The sequence below is a fragment of the Capra hircus genome, chromosome 3 (genome assembly GCF_001704415.2).
Source record: "Capra hircus breed San Clemente chromosome 3, ASM170441v1, whole genome shotgun sequence".
Classification (NCBI taxonomy): Eukaryota; Metazoa; Chordata; class Mammalia; order Artiodactyla; family Bovidae; genus Capra; species Capra hircus.
Window position 1 is genome coordinate 68,041,365 of NC_030810.1, and position 23,384 is coordinate 68,064,748.

At 45.6% G+C, this 23,384-nt stretch overlaps 1 protein-coding gene across 1 annotated transcript; it reads right to left on the reverse strand.

Moving 5' to 3' along the window:
• BARHL2 (BarH like homeobox 2) lies at positions 15,992-21,940 on the reverse strand. The gene is made up of 3 exons (XM_018045735.1): positions 20,666-21,940; positions 18,719-18,944; positions 15,992-16,969 (listed from the first exon to the last, which is right to left on the reverse strand). Exons 1-3 carry the CDS (start codon positions 21,273-21,275, stop codon positions 16,657-16,659), a joined length of 1,149 nt encoding a protein of 382 aa, XP_017901224.1. The 5' UTR covers positions 21,276-21,940; the 3' UTR covers positions 15,992-16,656.

The following is a 23,384-nucleotide window of genomic DNA, read 5'->3' on the forward strand; positions in this document are numbered from 1 at the left end:
TGAGAAAGAACATATATATAACTAAATCACTTTACTGTACACCAGAAACTAATATAATATTGTAAATCAACTATACTTCAAAAAAATAAATTTTAGAAACCAAAATGAAAATTTTTAAGGAATATTAGCTAAGAGTCGGACACGACTGAACAACTTCACTTTCACTTTCCACTTTCATGCATTGGAGAAGGGAATGGCAACCCACTCCAGTGTTCTTGCCTGGAGAATCCCAGGGACGGGGGAGCCTGGTGGGCTGCCGTCTATGAGGTTGCACAGAGTCGGACATGACTGAAGCGACTTAGCAGCAGCAGCAGCTTGTGGGAATAAATATTTATTGAGCATCTCTGATAGGCATTAAGGAAAATTTTTTAATGAATAATATATGTCTTCAAAACGCTTGTAGCCTAAGGAGAAAAGTAAGCCAATAATCAAATATCATACACACAAGGATGGCTAAATACTAAATAGAGGTATAATGGATAAAAGAAGAAAGTAAGTAGGAGTGGGAGGAAAGAAGGAAAACTTTGAAGAAAATAGAGTAAGGCATTGACAAACAGAATGGGAAGTGGTAGAGTGACTCTGTGAACCGGCTCAAGTGCCACTCCATGTACGCAGGCAGGGATCTATCTAGCCATGCACTCTCACTGTCCACAATCAACAATTTCATGTTGGTTTTAGAAATAAATGCCTCTCATAGAGGTATCTAGGATGTACTTGCAAATAAATCCGCTTCATTCTTGGCATTATAACTTAGAAAAGCGATAATCTTGACACTTATATGCCAGCGAGACAATTTCTATGTTGAAAAGGTGATCACACCTTTCAGTGTCTCATAAACAATAAATATGAGTCATAGCAATGCTGCCCAGTGTGAACAGACTTCAGAGCTCTAAGAACTAAAATAATTTTAAAATTATCTTTGTCTTTGGGCTGTAATAACCATTGGCCTCTTTTTTAATCTAGAAGCTTAAAAAATAATTCTAATGTTCATCTTCCTAACCCTTACTAGAGTAGGAAGACATTGAAATATGGTCTTCTTTGTTATAAACATGTCGTATCTATGAAGTCCAATATTAATCCCATTTGCACCATAAAATGTATGATCCACTTGAGCCTTGCTCTCCTGTGAATTATGAATCATAGTAGTACACTGGGGAGAGTTATCATGTCTCTATGGTTCCTACTTTGTTTCTTCAATTTTTTCTTCAAATATCTTGGTACCAATAGTATCTAGGAAATTTGAAGTCCCCCATATGAAATATCTTAATAAATTCTTTACACATACTCTCTACTCTTTCCATAAAATATGTAGCCTAAGAGAACCAGAAGATCACCAAGTAAAATAACACTAGCATATTTTTATCCCTTAGAAGAAGAGGCTACTTATTATAGTCTTATTGCTTTGGTAAGTAGCTAAAATATCCAATTAATAGGATTTAACCTATCAGACAGAATTTGTTTTTAGAATAATGAAAATGTGTTGTCATTACATTTGTATTCCCTTGTGTTTTTGAGATATGAGTCATTATAACTTATTTTAGCTGTTCTGTTTTCCAGTTCTTTATATTTTCACATCATTTCCAACAAAATAACAATACACAAATAATACCCGACAAGACTTTACAGGTTTTTCTCTATTGGTATGCTTTTGTTCTCCAAGCTTCTTAAGTATGGGTGTGGTAAAAATACAAAGAGTCTGGATGTGAGCTTTCTCACAGGAAAAAGCATCAGTTTTCTCTCTTCTGCCACACACACTGCAGCTTCCAGTTAACAATGCATTAAGCAATACAGAAGAGTAATTTTGAACCCAAACGTCATGCCAAATACTTCCGGTGAAAAATAGTTGCTAAATGTAGCTTCATTTTGAAAGTCACTGTTTTCATTAACAGTGTCTTCTAGTCACCTTGTTTCAATAGTACTACTATTAACCATGAAATGTAACTGCTTCTGTTTACTCTTTGAATTATACCTATTAAATTGCCAACTCAATTTATTTTCCCAGTTGTCATTACCCTGTTAAGAATATTGCTAATAAGCTAAAGAAATCTCTATTCCTTTTCTTAGATTATGTAGCTGACTGAATTTACTCGCCAATACAATTTAGAATATAGGAGCCAAAGGAAAGTGGAGTCAATTCCTGACATCAGCCTTCACTTCTATCCCTAATAAAGAGGATCTTTTTTGGAAAAGAGTTGGAAGAGTGTTCCATGCATTTCTCTACTTACTACAAACAAATGACAACAAGTCTAGTGAGTCATATGACTAATTTGGAGCTATGAAAAATGAGTTTAATTAAAAAGTAGGCTGGTAAAAAAAAAAAAAAGTAGGCTGGTAGTGCAATTAATTCAAGAATAAACTATGTTACATAACTAACACAATTTTACCACATGCTATTCCTCTCACTGACATCTACAAAAGCCAAAACTAACTGAAAATTAAAAAAATTTTAACATCCTATATCATCGCCATAGTTAATAATGGTAACAAATATTTACTGTACCCTTAGGTTTCTCAAACGTATTTGCCTGGTACTCAAAATACAATGAAAGAGCAGACATGGTTCTTCCCATCAGAGAATATATATCAAATTGCAAACATCACTTAGATATGCTATCTTTAATCAATGACCTCCTCATTCAGTCATGTAAACTGTACCTACTTTGACCTAGGGACTGGGGAGGAAAAGACATATATAACACACATCGAGGATAATGTTAGATGTTAATTTACTAGACACAACCAAAAAGTATGCACAGATTAATGTTCTTGATAACATTCCAGAATTTAGAAACTAGTACTTGGGAAAAAAAGATGTGATAATTCTTTAATAAGGAAACTTTGTTTCATCACATTCTGACCAATCCACAAGGAACATTGCTCATCTTGCTAAAGAAAACAACCATTAAGTATTTTCAAACATAACTAATGAGATTAGGAAGTAAACCTCAAGGGTAAAGCTATCAACTGAAAAATTAGCTGAGATAAATGTTTATGAGCGAATTGTGTATTCTTAGTGAAGTAGCCAACATTTTACAACATAGGTGTTAAGTTGTAGGGGATTCCTAAAATATTATCACTGTTAACTGCAACAGATGCAACTCAGCTAATTTTTTAAAAACCTGAAATTCAAAAAGTAGATCAGATTCCCACCTATGTAACAGATAATGCATCCTCTTATGAAGATTCACTTTCATATAGTTAAAGAAGGGCTTATCTGAGTAATGGGAGCATCTGTGCTAAGTTGCTTCTATAGTGTCCAACTCTTTGCAACCCCATGAACGGTAACCTGCCAGGCTCCTCTGTCCATGGGATTCTCTAGGCAAGAATCTTTGCTTCCCTGCCCTCCTCCAGGGAAACTTCCTGACCCAGAGATCAGTTCAGTTCAGTTCAGTCACTTAGGCGTGTCCAACTCTTTGTGACCCCATGGACTGCAGCACACCAGGCCTCCCTGTCCATCACCAACTCCGGAGCTTGCTCAAAATCATGTCCATTTAGTCCACGATCCCATCCAACCATCTCATCCTCTGTCGTCCCCTTCTCCTCCTGCCCTCAATCTTTCCCAGCATCAGGGTCTTTTCAAATGAGTCAGTTCTTTGCATCAGGTGGTCAAAGTATTGGAGTCTCAGCTTTAGCAACAGTCCTTCCCGTGAATATTCACGACTGATTTCCTTTAAGATGGACTGGTTGGATCTCCTTGCTGTCTAAGTGACTCTCAAGAGTCTTCTCCAACACCACAGTTCAAAAGCATCAGTTATTCGGTGCTCAGCTTTCTTTATAGTCCAACTCTCACATCCATACATGACTACTGGAAAAACCATAGCTTTGACCCAGAGATAGAACCCTGCAATGGCAGACGGGTTCTTTATCACTAGCACTACCTGGGAAGCTGAGCTTAGTAGATGTAAGCCAATCACAGCACTTATTCAGTATAGAATAAAGAAGATGACTAATTACAGTGGCCAAAAGTCAAGTTTTCTACAGATATGGCCAAGTCACCATGTAAGCAACAAGAATGTATGTCTTTCCTAAAAGTGACATCACAAACACATGAAGTTTAGATACCTCACAAATTCAAGTCCTTCACAAATTTGCTCTCCTCATAGTGCACTATACCACATGATTCACTCCACTACAATCTTAGACTGTCACTTTACGAAACTTCTAGTAAAAGATAACATTTACCCAAAAAAAAGAAAAAAGTGATATCTACTTCTAGATTTCACCTAAATAAATGTCATTCTACTTTTTGACTGATGAGGAATGACATCGTCATAGCCAGAATTCTTTCTGCCTATGCAGCAAGTTGAGCCAAAGAAAAATAAGGAGAAAGGGTCAATAAATTTGGTGCTGAGAAAAAAGATTAAATATTATTTTTCTCAGCTAATTGGTCTAAATTTATATGTTGCTTTGAAGAACATCATTTGACTCTTAGTATACTTCAAACACAGAACAAGATTTTTTCTTAATTTCAGGGCCTAACAATTTGAAATATGCAAACAAATTTAACTTTCTTTTAAAATGCTAAATTTTAAACTTAAAAGTGAAAGTGAAAGTTGCTCAGTCGTTTTCAACTCTTTGCGACCCCATGGGCTGTAGCCTGCCAGGCTCCTCTGTCCATGGAATTCTCCAGACAAGAATATTGAAGTGGGTAGATATTCCCTTCTCCAGGGGATTTCCCAATCCAGGGATGGAACCCAGGTCTCCTGCATTGCAAGTGGATTCTTTACCATCTGAGCCATGGGGTTATGTTAAAGACGTATTTATGTGTCTTTTCTAAACACTTATTACTCATATCAAGAGTATCAAACCAATGCATTAAAATGATTGTGAACCTCACAGACCATATAAAAAGTCATTCTACAATGAATAGAATCCCTAATCTCCAAAACCAACTATTTCTCAGTGTTTCTAACACAAGCATCTGGAGCCAGAAAACTGACTATAGAGGGAGAGGCGGGTTTGTTAGTTTTGTTTTTAACATCATAGCATTATTTCCCTTTGACTTGTAAAGCCTAAGGTATTATCCTTTCGTGGTGCTGATACTGGGAACTAAAGAAACATTTACATTATGGGTTCTGTGATACAATGAAAGATGTGTACTCTATATTACAAGACAGAAGAACTGTGATTTGATCTTTCCATTAACTAAAACCATGTTAAAGACTGTGCTTCATAATGGGATTTTATTATGCTTTGTTCCATAAAGCACTCCTAGTCACAATGATAAACTGATATTTCAACATTATCCATATAAATCCAAATTGAGTTTTTAAATCAGAATGTCAAGCAGAAATCAGTCTCAAAGCATCACAGCATTTTTAAACACTTATAAGTGCTATGAAATTTCCTTGGACATGGAAATATTTTTCATGCATCAGAGCCATGTATAGATATTTACACAGGACAATAAAGACATACACAGCTACACATATCAGTGCAAATTTATCTATATAGATAAAGAGATGCTTCTGTTTGCATATGTATATTCATGAAAATTAGGGGAAAAAGTCAAAACCAAATAAATATTTAATATGTCAGCACCTGTCATATAGTTTTGTGTGTGTGCTTTACTACTATTGACTAGCAGTAGTACTGCTACTCTAACCAACTTCATTAAAGAATAAAAGAAAAGTAATAAGTCATTTCACACTCTGTCTGACCATTATACAATAATAGCAAGATTTCATGCAAGGGTACAACATTATGCCCATCTGCAATCACAGTCTCTTTGCAAAAATCTCAATTCACACTTCACATGCAGCTAACCTTGTTACCATCCCTTCCTAAATCCATCAGTGTTGCAGCTGCACGTCTTCACAGCCCAACATCTTAAAATTCATCACTTTGGCACCTTAGCATCACTATAGGTCAAGATAAAGAATCCAACCAAGAATAATTAAGGGCACCCAGATGTTTAGTTTACTTATCTCAAGCCTTCCCTTTAACATATTTGAATTGCCTGTGTGTAGTATTTCTTTCATATTTTTAAGATAAGTGCAATGTGATTATTTGAAGGGTATGAGCCCTGGAACAATACATTTCAGACTTCTTTTTTTTTAGAAGTATAGTTCTTTGTAGCTGAAATTTGAACAAGAGGCGTGATAATGAGTAGGTTGAGGGAAGGAAAGGTGTTATCTCATTAAAGTAATTACTAAGACATCCCCACCATTACATCGGTTTGAAAATGTGGCAATTAAAGCGCCCTACATGGGCTCCTGGAGACAAGAGAACAAGACAGTTCTCTTGGAACTTCTGTGTTGCGGTTAATGTGTGTCATGTAAATGAAAGGGTAGACTATTGCTATTTAATTCTTTTTCTCAAGCCCCCACGCCCACCCTCAAATTTCTTTGTGGATTGTGATTTTTTTTTAACTTAACCTGAATTTAGTTCTGATAAAAGATGCCATATTGACAGTCCTAGAAGCTAAAGCCTTCCATTTACCCACAGAATAGTTGGGGCACAGAAAAAAACAGTAGAGCAACCTAGGCAAGCAACATGTTACCAACCTAAGTCAAAAGATACATAACCTTCTTCCCGTCTCTTTAGCTAGGCAAGTCCCCTTCTCTGGTGAGGAGCTACCAAATTCATACTCAAAGTCAGGGAAGTTTAACATATACATAAAACACTTGTAAGTGGTTTCTCCGCTTACTTCACCAAAGCATATACAGGCTCATCACAGCTCTCAATTTACTCAGGAGGAATTTGCACTATTCATGAAACCACTACCTTAGGTCAGTTTCTCCTCTCTCTTCTTGAGCTGGTCATCTTGCTCTTTCATTGCTTCCACAGCCCTAGTTAAGATAAGTAATAAAGTGATATACCAAACATCTAGAATCCTTTCTCCAAAATCTTGGTTTCACACTCATTAAAGCATTATTCATCTCAAATTAAGGAAAACAATGTAAACGTCCAACAATGAAAGAATGGTTGACTTGACTTTCATAAATTTATGGAACAGAATCTTATGTATCAAATATTATACTTACAAAGAGTTTTAAATAATACAGAGATACTTGTATTTCTTATGGGAAAAGCATAAATGTTATCCCAGATGAAATATTACAACTATACAAAAATTCACAGCAAAATTCTAGAAACAACAAATTAAATATTAGCAATGATTTTCTTTGAATGATAGAAAATGAACTTTTTTCTTCTCCCTTAGTATTTTAAATTTTTTTCCACAGTGAACATGCATTACTTTTATGATAGAAAAGTTATTTTAATAGCTTTTACAAAAATCTTGGTTTTGGTGGGTATAGTAGGATTTGATCACACAAATTTTATTTCATTAAAATTGAAAGACAAAGCTGTAACACTGTAGTATCTCTTATCTTCCCTCTCTCTATCTTTACAGAAAAAAATGGGAGCAACAGGGATTTAAAGAAAAACAAAGACATAAATCAAATATGTTATTTAAAAAAAAAAAAACTAGAATAGGTATTAAGCTAGATGACCTTTGAGATTCTTTCCAGTCCTGATTGGATTTGGATCAAGATCACTTCTATTTAAAATCCAATTACTTATTAACGTGGATGTTGGAAAATATCCTTTTGCCAAATTTCTGGGCAAAACCAAGAATTGTGTTCCCCCAAGGGGCTGGATCATTCATGAGAGAAAAAGAAAATCCTGTGAAACATGTTACCAAAGAAAGGATATCCCTCCTGAAATGTCACCAACGTATGCAGCACTGCTGTTAATAAGCAGTGCCTTGAATAGTTGGGCCTTTTTAAATCCTGTTCCAAACTGTTAAGAGTTATATCCAGCAAATTTACAAGCTTAATTCAACTTTTCAGCACGGACATTCCTCAACAGAAATGCTAGGTCTATCACCTTTTGACCCCATAAAAACCTCCCAGTCATATAAAATAACAAAAGTCAGGAGGATAAAAGTAGGTGGGAATGAAGACCCAAACAGACTCTGGACCTCAGGCCTTAAAAGTCTTCAGGGGCCAGCTACTGCAGCTAAGTAGCTTCAGTCGTGTCTGACTCTGTGACCCCATGGACAGCAGCCCATCAGGGTCCTCTGCCCCTGGGATTCTCCAGGCAAGAATACTGGAGTGGGTTGCCATTTCCTTCTCCAATGCATGCATGCATGCCAAGTCACTTCAGTCGTGTCTGACTCTGTGTGACCCCATGGACAGCAGCCCTCCAGGGTCCTAAGTCCACAGGATTCTCCAGGCAAGAATACTGGAGTGGGTTGCCATTTCCTTCTCCCTCAGGGACCAGAACATCCCTCTATTGAATTCACTCACCTGAGGCTTCTCAACAGATCCCTGGGCCATAGTATCTATTGGAATGAAAGCAGTCATTATTGCTTTACTAAATGAAGTGGAAAAGACTTCAGGTTTACTCAAACTCCAATCGAACTTTCAGTTCAGTTCAGTTGCTCAGTCATGTCTGACTCTTTGGGACCCCATGGACTGCAGCACACCAGGCCTCCCTGTCCATCATCACCAACTGCTGGAGTCTACCCAAATCCATGTCCATTGAGTCGGTGATGCCATCCAACCATCTCATCCTCTGCCATCCCCTTCTCCTCCTGCCCTCAATCTTTCCCAGAATCAGGGTCTTTTCAAATGAGTCAGCTCTTCACATCAGGTAGCCAAAGTATTGAAGTTTCAGCTTCCGCATCAGTCCTTCCAAAGAACAATCAGGACTGATCTCCTTTAGGATGGACTGGTTGGATCTCCTTGCAGTCCAAGGACTCTCAAGAGTCTTCTCCAACACCACAGTTCAAAAGCATCAATTCTTCGGCTCTCAGCCTTCTTTATAGTCCAACTCTCGCATCCATACATCCATACTGGAAAAACCATAGCTTGACTAGACGGACCTTTATTGACAAAGGAATGTCTCTGCTTTTTAATATGTTGTATAGGTTGGTCATAACTTTACTTCCTTTCCAAGGAGTAAGCATCTTTTAATTTCATGGCTGCAATCATCCCCAGCATCAGGGTCTTTTCAAATCGAACTTTATACCCTGTTAAATATCTTCGGGGGAGGACTTTGGACAGGTGAAAATAACCAGGCCTTCCAAAAGGACTGGAGAAAGAAATGGCAACCCACTCCACTGTTCTTGCCTGGAAAAATCCTATGGACGGAAGAACCTGGCAGGCTATAGTCCATGGGGTCACAAAGAGTCGGACACAACTGAGGGACTAACACTCCATAAGGATAAATAGGCCACGAGAATCTCAGGAAGCTGCATAATGTCATTCATTGTCGTCAAAGGTTTTAACCCAAACGGATAACAAGACAGAGGTAAAAGAAATGGGTAGCATTAGTTTCGCCCTGTTTGCTACAACTGACCCCCCAAAAATTCCGGCTGCAAGCGGACCAAAGAGTAGGCGGAAGAAGGGACAATCCCACCAGCCGCAGCAAGGCCGCTTTCTTTCCTGTGCTCTGATTGGGCATGGCTGAGGTGGGCGGGTCAAAGGCTGCCACGTGACAGGGATGGGTGGAGTTGTTCCCACTAAAGACCAGGTTTTTGGAGATATGCTCTGAAGTAAATCTAGAGAAGCTCGAGGGGTGGGGCAGAAGGGGGACTCGGGGGGGGGGGGGTGGGGTGGGGGTGGGAGATCCACAATACGGATTGCCAGAACTTTCAAAAGCAATCCAGAAAAGAAGACAAAATGAATTACCACATACTCGCATTTATCCATTTGTGTTTTATGTGATTTTCTGGTCTAATCTATTGATGCATAGAAATGAATGATTATATGACAATTATGCATTTATTCACATATGAGTATGTGTAATGTAATGCCACAGTGTATTCACTCAGGGCTAGTGAAAAAGTAGGTGTCCCTTTGAAATCCTCTTAATCTAAGGGAAACAGTTTGGTAAGTTGCTGTCAATGGAACCTGTGTTGGAAATAGGGTAGATGAATAATAGTTTGAGGTTTCTAAGTGATTATGGCCCTGCTTCCAATGGACATCTCCATCTACTAATATCTGGGCTAGAAATTCCCTGCCCATAGGTCTGCAGATTCCCAGCTTGGGGGTGTGGGAATGCTAAGAGTTGGTGCAAGAGGAAGTTGAGCAATCTGATCCTTATTGGATCTTCCAGAAATTATGGCATGCCTGTTTTCTCAAATGAGGAGTATTAGGAAAATCAAATTTTTCATATTAGATCACTAGAAAGTAATTTACTAGCAGTTCAGTCAACCAGAAAACTGCCTAATGAGAAAGAGACCTACTATGGTCTCTTCACTTGGACAACTCCCACATCTGCAAGCTATAAAGAGTTGCTTAACTTCCCTATGGTAGGAAGTGAGTAGCATCGACTTCCATATCCTTTTATAAAGCCAACTGGCTTTAGAAAGTAGAAGTAGACTATTATTCCATAATGGGCATTCTAATTGTGTGCTATAGGAGCTGTGGGACAATGCACTATCACTAATTCCTCTCTCCTTAGGCAGTGGTATAAATACACATTGCTCCAAAGAAAACTTTTTCTCCCGTTTCACGTAACCATGATCAACTTGGAACACCTTCTCCAGCTCCTGAATGTCCTTGGAGCCCCCACCCCCAATGGTGCCTGGCTTTCAAATGTGGGTAACCCACGATCCAGCTAAAAGTCTCTGTCAACATCTAAATTCCACTCAGCATTTCCATTCCTCTAATTCTAAAGGGAAAGAGGAAGAGGAGAGCCAGGGAGGCAGTAGAGGAGGTGGGGATAATCAACAATGAGGAGCTAGCTTCCTAGACCCGAGGGAAAATCTGAAGGGAGATATTCATTTGCAACCTTGAGGCCTTGGGGGTGGGGGTAGTATTTGAAGTGGGATAGAGATATGAGCTTCCACCTGGGCAATGATTATTTTATCATCTTCGTAGGAGGACGCTTCCTATTTTCTCCCAAGCCTACTGAGATGTGCGAACAGGGGGCCCAGCTCTGTAGGCCCTGCGCAGGCACCTTTTCTGAAAGTATTTAAATTCCTGTCCCTGATCTATACAGCCCCTGTCCTGATGCACTCATTTCTCCCACATCGTCTGTAACGGGGATCAGGAACTTGGGGCCGTGGGGCTGTCCGGGGTTGGGTGAGGTGGGGCTCGTAGAGGGCCCGGCCTGGGCGCGCTCCGCTGGAGACCCAGAGCGAGGCCGGCCGGCGATGGCGGGACATGGGAACCGCGGCATAAACAACGGGCTGCAATGTGTGTGTGTGTGTGTGTGTGTGTGTGTGTGTGTGTGTGTGTGTGTGTGTGTGTGTGTGTGTGTGTGTGTGTGTGTGTGTTGCTGGGAGTGGGAAAGAAGATCCCATTTCCAGGGCTTCTTCACTGAAGAATCAAGTCAGGTGGCCAGACGCAGAGGTGGGTGGGAGCGGAATTCCCTCAACTCCAAAGTGACAAAAGCCTTTTTTATCGTACAAGTTCAATCTCGGGCTCGCGAAGGTCCTCCTTTTTCAGTGGAGCTCCTGCGGGGGCGACCCGCTATCCCGAACCAGATAGCAACAGGAGCTGGGAGAGTCCCAAAACCGGGGAAAGGAGACGCGAGATGGAAAAAGCAGTGGAGTTCCGGGCCTCAGCTTAACGCTACCTGCAGGGCGGCCGCCTCAGGAGCGCTTCTCCTGGGCTTCCATCGACCGAGGCGGAGGTTCGCTGAGCACAGTCGGGGCTGCGCTAGCCGAGAAAGTAAAAATAAACAAAAAAAGGATGCCATTGAGAGCCGTTCCATTGACGACTCCGCTGCTGCCGCGGCGCAGGGGCTTCGAAGCGGCAGAACTGAGGCCCCTCTCCTTCCCAGTCGGCTTTCGCTAAGAACTTATTAAATAGGGACGGTTTAGAGTTGATCTGTCACTGAGCACTACTTACCCCGAGATCTTTTGGGTTTTGAATTACTTTATTGATCTGAAGATTTTGTTCTTTGGAAAGTGACCCTGTTTGGTCTTAGAGCTAATCAAGAAGCTCTGCCAGGGAGGGTGCTTTGTAATCACCTCGCGAACCTCCCCCGCGGGCGCCGCCGACCCTTCCCGGGTGCGCCCCCTGCGGTCGCCTAGGCTTTGCCGGGAACCCTCCAGCCTCCGGCAGTTTGCTCCACCGCTCGCCCAAGGAGCTGTCTGTGGTGCTAGGAGAGAGAAACTGGAGAGGGAGGCCCGAGGAGAGACGAAGGTGGAGAAGCTGAGAATGCGAGGTTGGCTGGGGCCGTCCACACAGCAACACTAAGACAGACAGGGACTTTCAGAATTCAGCTGGAAGAAGGGGAGAGAAAAAGTCCCTTCTGGGTCATCTCATCGCCCTGAGACAGATGACCTGGTTTTCCAATGTGATAGGCCAGTGATACCTCCCTCTTCTAACCCCACACACTTACCCCTACTAAGCACCGGGGGGGGGGGGGGGGGGTTCTACCTTCCAGAAGAAGGGAGGGGCACACAGGCCCCCAACTCCAGGGAATGAGGCATGCGTAGATAGGAAGGCTGGAACTGGCCAAGAAGCTAGGACTGGACAAAGACCTAGTGAAAACTCAAGAAGCCTCAAGGCACTGTTCCAGGGTCCATGGGGTAAACCCTGGAGAAGTCCCCACTCACCCTTCTGCCTAATTGCCTAGCTAACAGCCAAAACACAGGACAAACCAGCTTTCCCACACCAAGAATTCATTGCAGAAGAGGAAGCATCAATTCCCTACGAGGCTCGGCTCTGCCCCTGATATGCCCACCAGTGATGAAAAGTCAGTCTCTTTCCAAGCATGTTGACTTCAAGGCATGTCTGGCTTTTTAGAAAACCAAGCAGCTCTCTTCCAGTATATTTTTGTAACCACATTGCTTAATAAGGACTAAAGTTTCTTTCCCCCTGGGGAGAGCTTTTCCAAATATTTTTAGAAAGTTAAAAATATAACAAAACAAGCTGCCTGTTTAAAGAGGGGAGGTGGGATTCAGCAGGCTCCCGGGGAAGGGCTGCTTAGGCAGGAGTCAGATGGCAGGGAGGGAGGAGGAGGAAAGTCTTGGTTTTCCGTAAGCAGTTTTATTTGCAAAGGAGGGAATCAGCTGTCTAATTTGCCATCATGTGGGCTTTCATTTTAAGGGGTGGAGCAAAAATAAACTGATACAAGGTGTTAAGTATATTTGCTGGAGGCATGGAAGCAAGCAGCAATCATTACTTTGCAACTCATTGAAAATTGTTGGCGGGGGTTAGAATAGCTGGCTGCTAGTTGGGAAGTTAACTTGTTTCACACTCACTACGGATCAGTGCTCGTTTGCTGGAATCTCAGAGCTGATCTTAAAGAGAGCAAGTTTAAGAGGTCTTTGTGTTTAAACATCTCTCTGAAACAAGTGAGGTTTTTTTCCCTGTGTTTCTGTAGCAAGGAAAGAATGTCCCTGAAAATCCCTGTTTTGCCAGTCCCCAACTTAATCAAAGGAGCAATCCAAATGGAGCAAGCAGTGGAGTGTCCTTCTGACACCAGCTGAAGGTGGGAAAAAGAAAAGAAGTGTAGCTCCCAGGACCAGCAGACCTCTGAGCCTCCACAACTAACTCTGGATCTCCCTGGTGAAAATACCTTTGTCTGTTATCCTGTTCCTTGCTTTTTTTTGGAAAACCTGGTGTTGCACTCCTCACCTTTTAGCTGACCTCCCTACTTTGTTGGGCAGGCACAGACAGAAGGATTTCTTTTGAGGGAATGGACTATGTTTGCACTTGACTTGTAAGCAGTAGTTTGGGAACATTTGAATAGAAGGGCACCTGCTGAGGTGCCCCTTATAGTACTGCTGCAGAAAGAAACGAAGGGATCCAGCACTCAACTTTCTCCCTGGGACAACAATCCCACAGCCACACCACATATACACACACACACACTCACTCCATTTGCTAACTTCTATGCAACAGGAAATCACCAAAACAAATTTAGAAGGGAATTGACACTTTCAGCTGCATGGCTTAGGGGGTGAAAGAAAACATGGTTTTGAAGTAAAAACACATTTGGGAGGACTCTGGTAGATCTAGACTAATTGCTAGCAGCGGTGTAATAGGAGGTTAATTAAGAAACCTTGGTCCCTGTAGACATGGTGTTTCCCCCTTCACTGTGCATGTTTGGAGTCCCAGTTTGGCCTTGAGAGTGAAGGGGTAGCTGGCAGGCTCCCCAGCAGAGTGGTTGGCGGGCTGCTGGTAGCAGATGGGTTCTATGGTCTTGTTTATATTTGAAGGTTTGTTTATGTGCTTTTCCCAACTGAACTTGAGGTCACTTTTAGTATGGAACTTTGAATGTGTGAGCACCAATGAATTCCCAGCTCTCCCTTTCCCCCAGAGATGATCAGTCCTGGGGCCAGTGCAGAAAGAAGCTGTAGCACCGCCTCCCCCACCCCCACCCCCAGGTCCTGGAAAGTGCCTTTTTAGGCCCAGGTAGACCATTTAAGGACCTGAAGTATTTAAACATGATTGTAAAATCCAACAGCAGCTAAGATAGAACAAGGAGAGTCTGCTGACTGTCCAGGCAATAGGCATTCCCACTAGACACAGTGGTGCCCAGTTTCCAGCCTAGCCCAGCTGTTTGAGTTTGTCCCGGCTCAGCGGGAAGAAAATGAGAAGGGCCAGTCCAGACCCTTTTGTTAAAATCAAACAAGACCACAACCATTTTTAAAGCAAACTGATGAGCTGGAGAGAAATCACTCCCTAATTAGCCAAAGTCTGATCGAGGTGCCCAAGGCAATTTCTTCCTGGATTTCACGTCTTTCTTTCCTTCTTCCTTCCCACTCCTCCCCAACACACACTCCCACAGCACTCAACATTTTTTAAAAATGTTTTTATAACTCTACTAAGATTCAGACATCAGAGAAAGTTGGAAAATGGGTCTGGATGTGTTTTAGCTGCAGGTCTTACTCCTTTGACTACATACTAGGGCCAGAGTGAAGACAGAGATGTGAAGATACCTAGATGGGGATTCAAGTCTCTGACAATGGGAGAAGTGACCTCCAGGCTGGAGAAGGTGGGAGCAGCCCCAGAACAGTACAACCATCCCCTTCCAGTTCTGCCTCTCCTAGTCGGGAGGGCTCAGCCTCTTGGGAGATAGTAAGGGAGGGAGGTCTAGGGCTGGGTCAGGCTCTGGATGAGGTGAGGCTCTGGCCAAGGTGCTAACAGTATTACACACCGGTTCTCACACACTGATACACACTCCCAAAGCAAGCAGCTGACCTCCACTACTCTCTCGGCAGGGCCTCTCATTTTGTGGTCCCCAAAGATCCAGGGACGCGCATAAAAAGCTCGGCACACCTGTCTCGGCCAGAGTTGCATTCCGCTCTAGGCATCCCATCACAGCCAACTCACCAGGACAAGAGGCTCGGTGCAGGGCTAGGGTTTGGATGCCCGCCGGGGAACAAGAAGGCAGGGATCAAAGCACAACCAGGGTTTGCTAGCCAGGCCTCTCAGAGTCCCCGGGGCACCCTAATTGCGCACCCTACAGCCTCCTGCTTGCAGGCTGTCCCACCACTCGGGCGCCCGGCCTAGGGCTGAAGAACAGCTGCGCGGCCCGCACGTCTGCCCGCCCACCGCCCAGCTCCTGCCGGCGTCTCTGCTGCCCAGCGCTCCGGACCCTCACCGCTGAGAGGAGCCCTAGGAGAAGGAGGAACGGCGGTCAGACTCGGTTCGGCTGCAGCTGCCAGGCCAGCCGGGGCAGCAGGGAAAGCTGGCCGCCTACTTGGCCAGCAAGCCTACAAGCACAGATTTTCTCTTGCGGCTTCACGAACTGCTCTGAAATCATCCACTTAAAAAGAAAAAAATTCACACGTACCAAATTAACGGCTCGGAAGAGGCCAACATGAAAAATGGAGCTGTTTTTACCCAAGTCCACCCAATGTCTTTATAGATGTTGTAAATTCCTAATGTTCCGGAAGGGACTTTGGGTAATTCTAAATCAAGTGACACATTTCATCACAGTACACTCTGCTTTAGTAAAATCAGCTCCCTCGGATTTCATCACTTGTTAAAAAAAGATAAACTTTATTTCTGTAATTTTCAATCACCAAAAAATCTATATTTTTGTCTAAGCATTTATTTTACTGAATCAAAAAGACATGAAAAGAAAAATCATGTTTTACTAAGGTATATAAGTGACTCTTTTTTGGACAACATATAATAAATATGATATATCACTTATCACTCAGTCTTTCAAATGTACATTTTTTTTTCATATTATGGAGCATGCCACTTTTCCGAAAGAAAAAAGGTCATGAGAATTCAGTGCAAAGTTCTCAGTTACCCTCCTCTTTTCTCTGGGCCAGACGGAATGTCCACAGCAACGCCCTCTGCCTTGGAATCTGAGGCTGTTCATCTACAGTTCTCTCTGCCTGTGCAGTTTCCTCTCCTTGCCCTTCTTTCTTCCCTCCTTACCCCACCCCCCTCCCTCCGGCTTGTCCATAAAGTCATTTTTAAAAAGAACTTGAGGTTTTTGTTTTTGTTGATGTTTTCACTTACTGGTCGCACTCTGTGTGGGGTCAGCGTTTTCGCCAGTCATACTGCTGTGGGGGAGCTTTCCAGCCCTGTCTCTGGGGGTGGGGAGATGAAGTGCGGAGAGCTGGCTCTTTCGGGGGACCCCCCGCCCACTGCTGAGCGTCTTCCTCTCTCACTTCTTTGCTTCCTGGTAGACTGCAAGGGAGGCCAGACTGCCTGGTTGGGGGAGAGGAGGGACAGCTGTCCTGGTTGGGGAGGGGTCAGGGAGGGTCTGCAGGCTCGCTCTTCACCGGGGGTGTGGGGTACCTGGGATGGGGTTGGACAAGGGGTTGAGGGCCGGCTGTCCCCCGGGCCCCAGGCCGTGGATGAGCACTCGGGGCACCAGGGGCCGCTGCAGCTGGGGATGGGGCGCGGGAGGAGTCCGGTACATGCTGCTGTACATGGCGGCAGCGGCCGCCGCTGCAGTAGTGCTGTCCATGCTGCCCAGCAGGCTTGGGTGGTAGAAATAAGGCGACGGAAACATCCTCTGCAGTGCCGAGTAATTCCCCGCCTCAGCCAGCAGCTCCAGGCCCACCGCGGTCTGCCGTTTCCACTTGGTCCTGAAAAAATAACAGATGTGCGTGCACCCCGCGGCTAGGGGCACAGTCCAGGCCCCAAGGCCCGTTCTCTCCCCTACCGGTCTCTTCTTCCTCCGGGAAGACAAGGAAGACTTAGAGAGCGCTGAGAATCGAGAAGGAACCACACCTCCTGGCCCCCATCCCACCCTCTCCCTCACAGAATCACCCAAATCCAAGCCGGCTTCCCAAACAGACATTCATAAATAAAATTCTCCAAGCTTTGCTGCCTTCTCCTGCCTTTTTGCTCTGCTGTTGCCACCCTTATAGTTTGGTTACTTCCTGAAACTTTTCTAGAGATCAATTGAGACCACTCTTTCTAAGGCAGTCTTCTTCCTCCCTCCTTTAATTCTCTTCCCCAAGCGGCTCCCCAACAATCCTAGAGTGTATGCTCTCTGCCCTCCCCTTTCCTCCAGACCCAGTGAGAAGAAACCGTAAACAAAGGGACACAGAGGCTCTTGGGCCTTGGACCCCTGCCCCTTTTGGTCCCCAAGGCTGTGGAGGCACATCTCTCTCATCAGCCTGACAGGACCTTACAGCAGGCAGGCGTCTTAGAGTGAGGAAGGTGACAAGGTTTCAAAACGGAATTCGTTTGAGGGAGGGCTCTCCCAAGGGGACAGTACCTCGGGGCCATTCCAGGAGGGGGGAAATGCATTTCAAAATCTTGTCTCCGCTGGGAGAGAGTAACAATTAAAACCTGTGATCTGCTTTTCTTGGTCTCCTCCCTCCCCCACTGCACCCCCACTAGGAAGAAGAGGCAGCAGGCCTTTGCTCACATGCCTCCTGAAGGAACTCAGGGCTGGTGGACCCTCCATACCCGGCAGCTCCAGCCAAATTAATAAACATGTCGCCCATTTTAAATTGGCGACAAATGACACTAATGTTTTCCGACAGAATTAGGGTGGCTGAAACCGTATGTAATGAGACAGAAAATTATGGTAAAGATGACAACTGGATGGGCATTTCCAACCACACTTATGGACGATTAGAACACAGACGAGAGAAAAGGCGGGAGAGAGAAAATTGAGACAAGGGAGACAAATGTCAGGCTTAGAAACCCGGCATAACCTCGGCCCCAGATTGCGGGGTTTGGGTGTTCGCACTGCAGTTCAGGGCCTACAAGTACTGCCAGCTCCTTTTCTAATTTCCTTTCAAGGGAAGCTGTGGTTCCTGGAGGGCTCTGATGTGGCCAGAATAGGGGACAGACCCTCAGTCTAGATGTCTGACCGGCTGCGAACCCTAACCCTCTTCCTGGCTGCCTCACAGGCCAGGCAAGGACTTTTAAGCCAAGGTCAGTGGGTCCGCTCTTCAGAACAGCTACAGCCAGATTGAGTGACTGGTTATAGATATTTGGAACCATCCTGGGGCAGGCCCAAAAGGGTGCAATGCATCGGTTTTATGGGCCTGAGTGTCTGCTACACGGATGTCTCGATTTGAGAAGGTGTGGCTTGATTGATTTGGAGGCAAAGTGGGAGAAATTTCAGCCACTCAGATTTGAGAGAGAAAAAACAGCATACGTGAAAGACACTTAGAAGTGCAAAATTCTCCAAACTCCAGCTACTCATCACCTAGGAGGTATGGCTAACCCCTACTCCAGTCTGAAAACCCCCCAACTGCCCACTCCGGGCCCTCTGAGTCCCTAGTGACTCTGAGGCCACACGGGATAGAAGACTGGTATAGTTGTCTTGACCGGGATGACCAGATACCTCTGCTCCCCACCACAGCCTCCCTTACCTGCGGTTCTGGTACCAGGTCTTGACCTGGGTATCAGTGAGGTTGAGTGCAGCCGCCAGGTCCATGCGATCCTGCACACTCAGGTACTTCTGTCGTTCAAAGCTACGCTCCAGTTGATTGAGTTGGTGGTCGGAGAAAGCCGTCCTGGCTTTACGAGGCTTTTTGGCTCTCACAGGGGGACTCTCTCGGCTACTTGAAATCTCCCGATCTCCTTCCTCCTTTGTTCCTACACAGAAACCCAGACATAGCCTTGAGGTACCCTGGAATGGGGAAGGATGGAGTGTCCTCCTGGCACACACTTCTACATTCCCAAGCCAGTCACTGGTCTGGGGGGAGCAGGGGGCTATATTCTGCCACTTTCCTTATACACATACTTGAGCCTTAGTCAGGATGGAGAAAGAGGACCAACTGCTAGTTATTGAATGTGGACCCTCGTGCAGAGCTCCTAAAAGGCTTCCAAAAGAGTGTTGAATCTTCCCATCTTTGGCAATAAAAAATACTTTCTGATAAAGGGTCCTTTTCCTAATTGTTTCCTTGACTGAGGAAGACCCTGTCCCTTTCCTTTACTGTTTTCTCTCTGACTTCATATGTTCTGATTTATTAGATTTTAAAAGATCTTTCAACTTTTCTTTTTTGATGAGGAGGTACCTTTTTCATTTTACTTCTTCTGTTTACCAAAAGTTATAGGCATTTGTTTTCCTTTTTCAGTTGCACTTGGGAAATGTTGGCTCTCTGCAACTGCTTGCATCGGGTCTCTTAAAGCTTCAGAAAGAATGTCTCCCAGACCCTACGTTCAGCTCAAAATCACTGAGCCCATCCAGGTGACAGCCCAGAGATTTCCGGATTCTATTTGTCAACTTTGGTTTTCTACTGAAATGCTGGGAAATCGATATGTCAATCCCTTTCTGTTTGTACCCGTTTTCTGCTTCGCTCCTTGATCTTCCCTGCAGGAAGAACAATAATCTCTCTAATTGACCCACTGGGGAGGTTGGTGCACAAAAAAATCGCCAGACCAGACTGTACATCTGTTTTGGGCACTATTATGCTAATGCTACAATAGTAAAATGAAGAGGCAATATCCTACCTTCCAGAGAGCACACATCTTTCCCAGAGATGACAAAGATTAGTAATAATCAACTTATCAGTAAAGGGGAAAAAAGAACTCGCCTTGGATATTAAAACTCTTGCCATGCAAAGACTAGAACACTTACTTATGAAATTTTCTGGTGAGAAAATGGAAAAAGGGAGTTGAAGGACAATTGCCATCTTCTGATTTTACAAAAATAGACATTCAATTCCATAAAATTTTATTCATAAATGCAACCTCCCAATTACTTGTTAAGAGCCAAAACTCTGATTGAAATACAGATATTTAGTTAGGGCTATGGAGTAGGAAGGGTATTTTTAAAAATTGAAACACTAATTATAATCTTTTACCGTGTGGCCTTCCCTATATTAATCACTATGTAATAAATTTTTTTAAGTTGCTCTGTTAATCAACTCGGCATTTTTTCCTTCACTATATCTGACAATTCCTGTGCGGGTGTTTAGAAAATACGATGTGTGGGAGGAACGCAATAATTTGCATTAAAAAATAAACACCACGTTGTGATCACACCCCTAGGCACTACGAAATATGAAAGAAATTCCCGTCAAATCCCCTCCGCCTGACCCTTTCCTAATAAATTAAAATGAAGTAAAACAAAGGAAGGAGGTGGGTGGCTGTGAGAGTTGGGGATGTAGAAATGTTAACAATAAACAGAACTTGGGACGAGTGCCCAAATCGCACGCCCCGGCCTCCCTCTCGCTTGCAGTTTTTGACTGTGGCCCGATCGCCTTGGAAGCTGAGAATCGCCTCCGGATCCCATCAGAGATTCGCGAGAGACGGAAGGGGAGCAGGAGGAGGAGAAGCTAAACGGCCGAGAGAGCCGAGGCGGCGGGACTCACCGTGACATTTGACGTCGCTCTGGGACTCTTCCCGCTTGTCCAGTTTGGTTTTGCTGTCCTCCTGCTCGAGCTTTGGCCTGAAGCTCTCGTGCGCTGCATTGCTCTCCTGCTTCGGGGTGTGGTGGGGAGAGGAGACGCTGGTGCTGTACGGTGCACACGCCGCCAGAGGTTTGCTGTCGCCCAAGATGTCCTTAATTAAAAAAGAAGAGGTGGAAGTCCTGGGGGCTGAGGCGGCCGAGCCCAGCTGCTGGGCCGCTGGCGGCGGCGGCGGCGGCTGCTGCTGGGGCGAAGGCTGCAAACTTTGCGTAGGGGCCGCGGCTGGCGGCGGCTGCTGGCTGTGGTGCAGGTGGTGGTGATGCTGGGGCCCGTCCGCTATCAGATGCGGTTCCGGGGGCTCCATGGTGACGGAGATGGGAGAGGAAGGCGCCGTTCCTACGGTATCAATCTCCGAACAGGGGGATGGAGTGGCCTGACTCCTAAAATCCGCGGTCCTGGCCTCGCCGAGCGGGCGGAAATCTCCATTCATCATGCCTGGGCTGCCCGAACTGGCACTGGACAAAATCGTGTCTATTCCAAAACTCGACCCGCTGGCCCCTTCCATTGTTGTCATTTCTACATGAGGTCCACGCCACTCCGCCGGTCCGCAGCCGCCTCGACCAAGCAAAGGAAGCTATCGATCGTTAAAACAAAATAACACTAAACAATGTTGTCGCCGCTTTAAAAAAAAAAAAAAAAAAGTGGGGCGGGAGGAAAGGAAGGATAATTGGGAGGTGGCAATCCGTGGACACTTTCGACACTTTTTTTTTTACCCTAATGAAAAAAGTGGGAGTTGGGAGAAAGGAAGATAGAGGGGGAAAGTTACAAAAATTGTTGAGGAAGCACCGAGCGTGCGCTCCAGGAACGATAGCGCACGTGGGGCGGCGGTGGCAGCGCAGGGGACCCAGACGGAGACGAGGCAGCAGGAGGTGAACCCGACACCGCCGCCGCTGCCGCCACCGCCAGGGTCTGCCCACAGCCTGGCACCAGGCGGCAGCGGCGGCGACGGACGTGGCAGGTGCAGCGACCGCGAAGCCCGGGAGGCTGTGCGCCCTCGGAGCTGCCCGGCGGCTCCCCGAAGTAGCTGCCGCGCGCGACCCGGCCGCCCCGGAGACGAGTTTCTGAACTTTCTTGGAAAGTTGTGGAGCAGACACTGCCGCGACGTTCGCGGGAACAGAGGAGAAGGAAAAAAAGGAGCAGGCGCAGGCGGAGGAGGTACCGGAGACGCGGCGCCGAGCGACTCCCGCCGCTGCCGGGCGCGTTCGCTTGTAATCCGGCGGCGAGCGGGCGGCGCCGACCCCCTCCCGTGACGTCACGGCCACTGCCGCCGCTCCCCGAGCCTCGCCGGGCCCGCGCCCCCGCCGCCGAGGCCGCGCGCCGGGCCCCGCGCCCCCATTGGCCGCGCCCGCACGAGCGAGCGACGCCGACGTGCCGGGAGCCAATGGGCGCTCGACTCGCGAACCCGTCAGCGATCCCGGCTCTGGCCCCGCTGCTCTTTTCGGAACCCGCACATCCCTTTCCTTGCAACCAAAATACCTAGTCCTACAATGGTCCCCGGGTTCACAATCACGCGAGAGGGCAAAGGGAGAGAGGGGAAGGGAGCACAGGGAGACTAGAGAAGGGAATCGGAGTTTTTAGAAAACGCGAAAGAAAAGGGGGGTGGGTGGGGAGAAGAGCGAGAAAATAGTACTGATTTGCCGTTAAGAAGTCCGAAGAGGGAGGGGAAAGAGGACAGGAAGAGAAAAGGAATCTTGTCGGCTTACCTTTAAACTCCAGCGCTGCCGCCACGCACCTCCTCAAACACGCGCTTGAATAGTCCAAAGACACCGAGAGCAGAGGAAGGGACTCCCTGAAGGGACCCAGGGGGAAGTGTGTAACTCCAGCTGCCGGAGCTCTGGGTGGGCGGGCGGACTCCGAGCTCTGATTTCTCCCCCGAAGAGCCCAGGCGTCCCGGATCTGGCCCAGCTGGGCAACCGGTCCCTGAGGGGGAAATGGAGAGGGATCCGCGTCCACCAGGCACTCTCGGTAGGGGTGGAAGACAAGTAGCCTGCTGCTCAAAACCAGGGTGCCAGCCTGGTCTCCAATCAGGGCCCGTGCTGGAAGAAATACGTGGCCAGACACTTTCTCCCGAGCGGGGAAAATAATGCCTCGAGGCGTTCTCTAGCGCCGAGGGCAGCCAAGGTTCACTGTGCTATCAGGCCGGCCTGGGACTCGGGAACCGAGTGGTGGGGCCGCAGCATGTATGCCCTCCTCGCCACCAGGCCGATCTCAGTCTCAATTTCTCTCTCTGTCTGTCTCTGTCTCCTTCTCTCTCCACCAACACCCCCCCCCCCAACCCTTCCTCGCCCTCTCCGGCCGCCCTTTTGGAAAGGAAACTGTCATTTGGGACCTGGAGCGTGTCTTGACTGTGACGCCTCGTCGGAGGGTATCAACTTGCATTATTTTCTTTAGGACGTCTGCAACCTGTCTCTTGTTGAATGTCAGAGTAATGGGAAGTGCCAGTGACAAGACGGCGTATTACTCCTGATTAAGTGCCGTGTCAACCTAATTAGCAGAGTAATTATAAGGTGCTAATGAATGATTCAAAGTTCTGAGTTACATTTTACTCCAAATTACCATTTTAAGAACCCTATGAATCTGAGTGGCTGGCATAGCTTCCGTAACTAGGTGCAGAATGATGGTA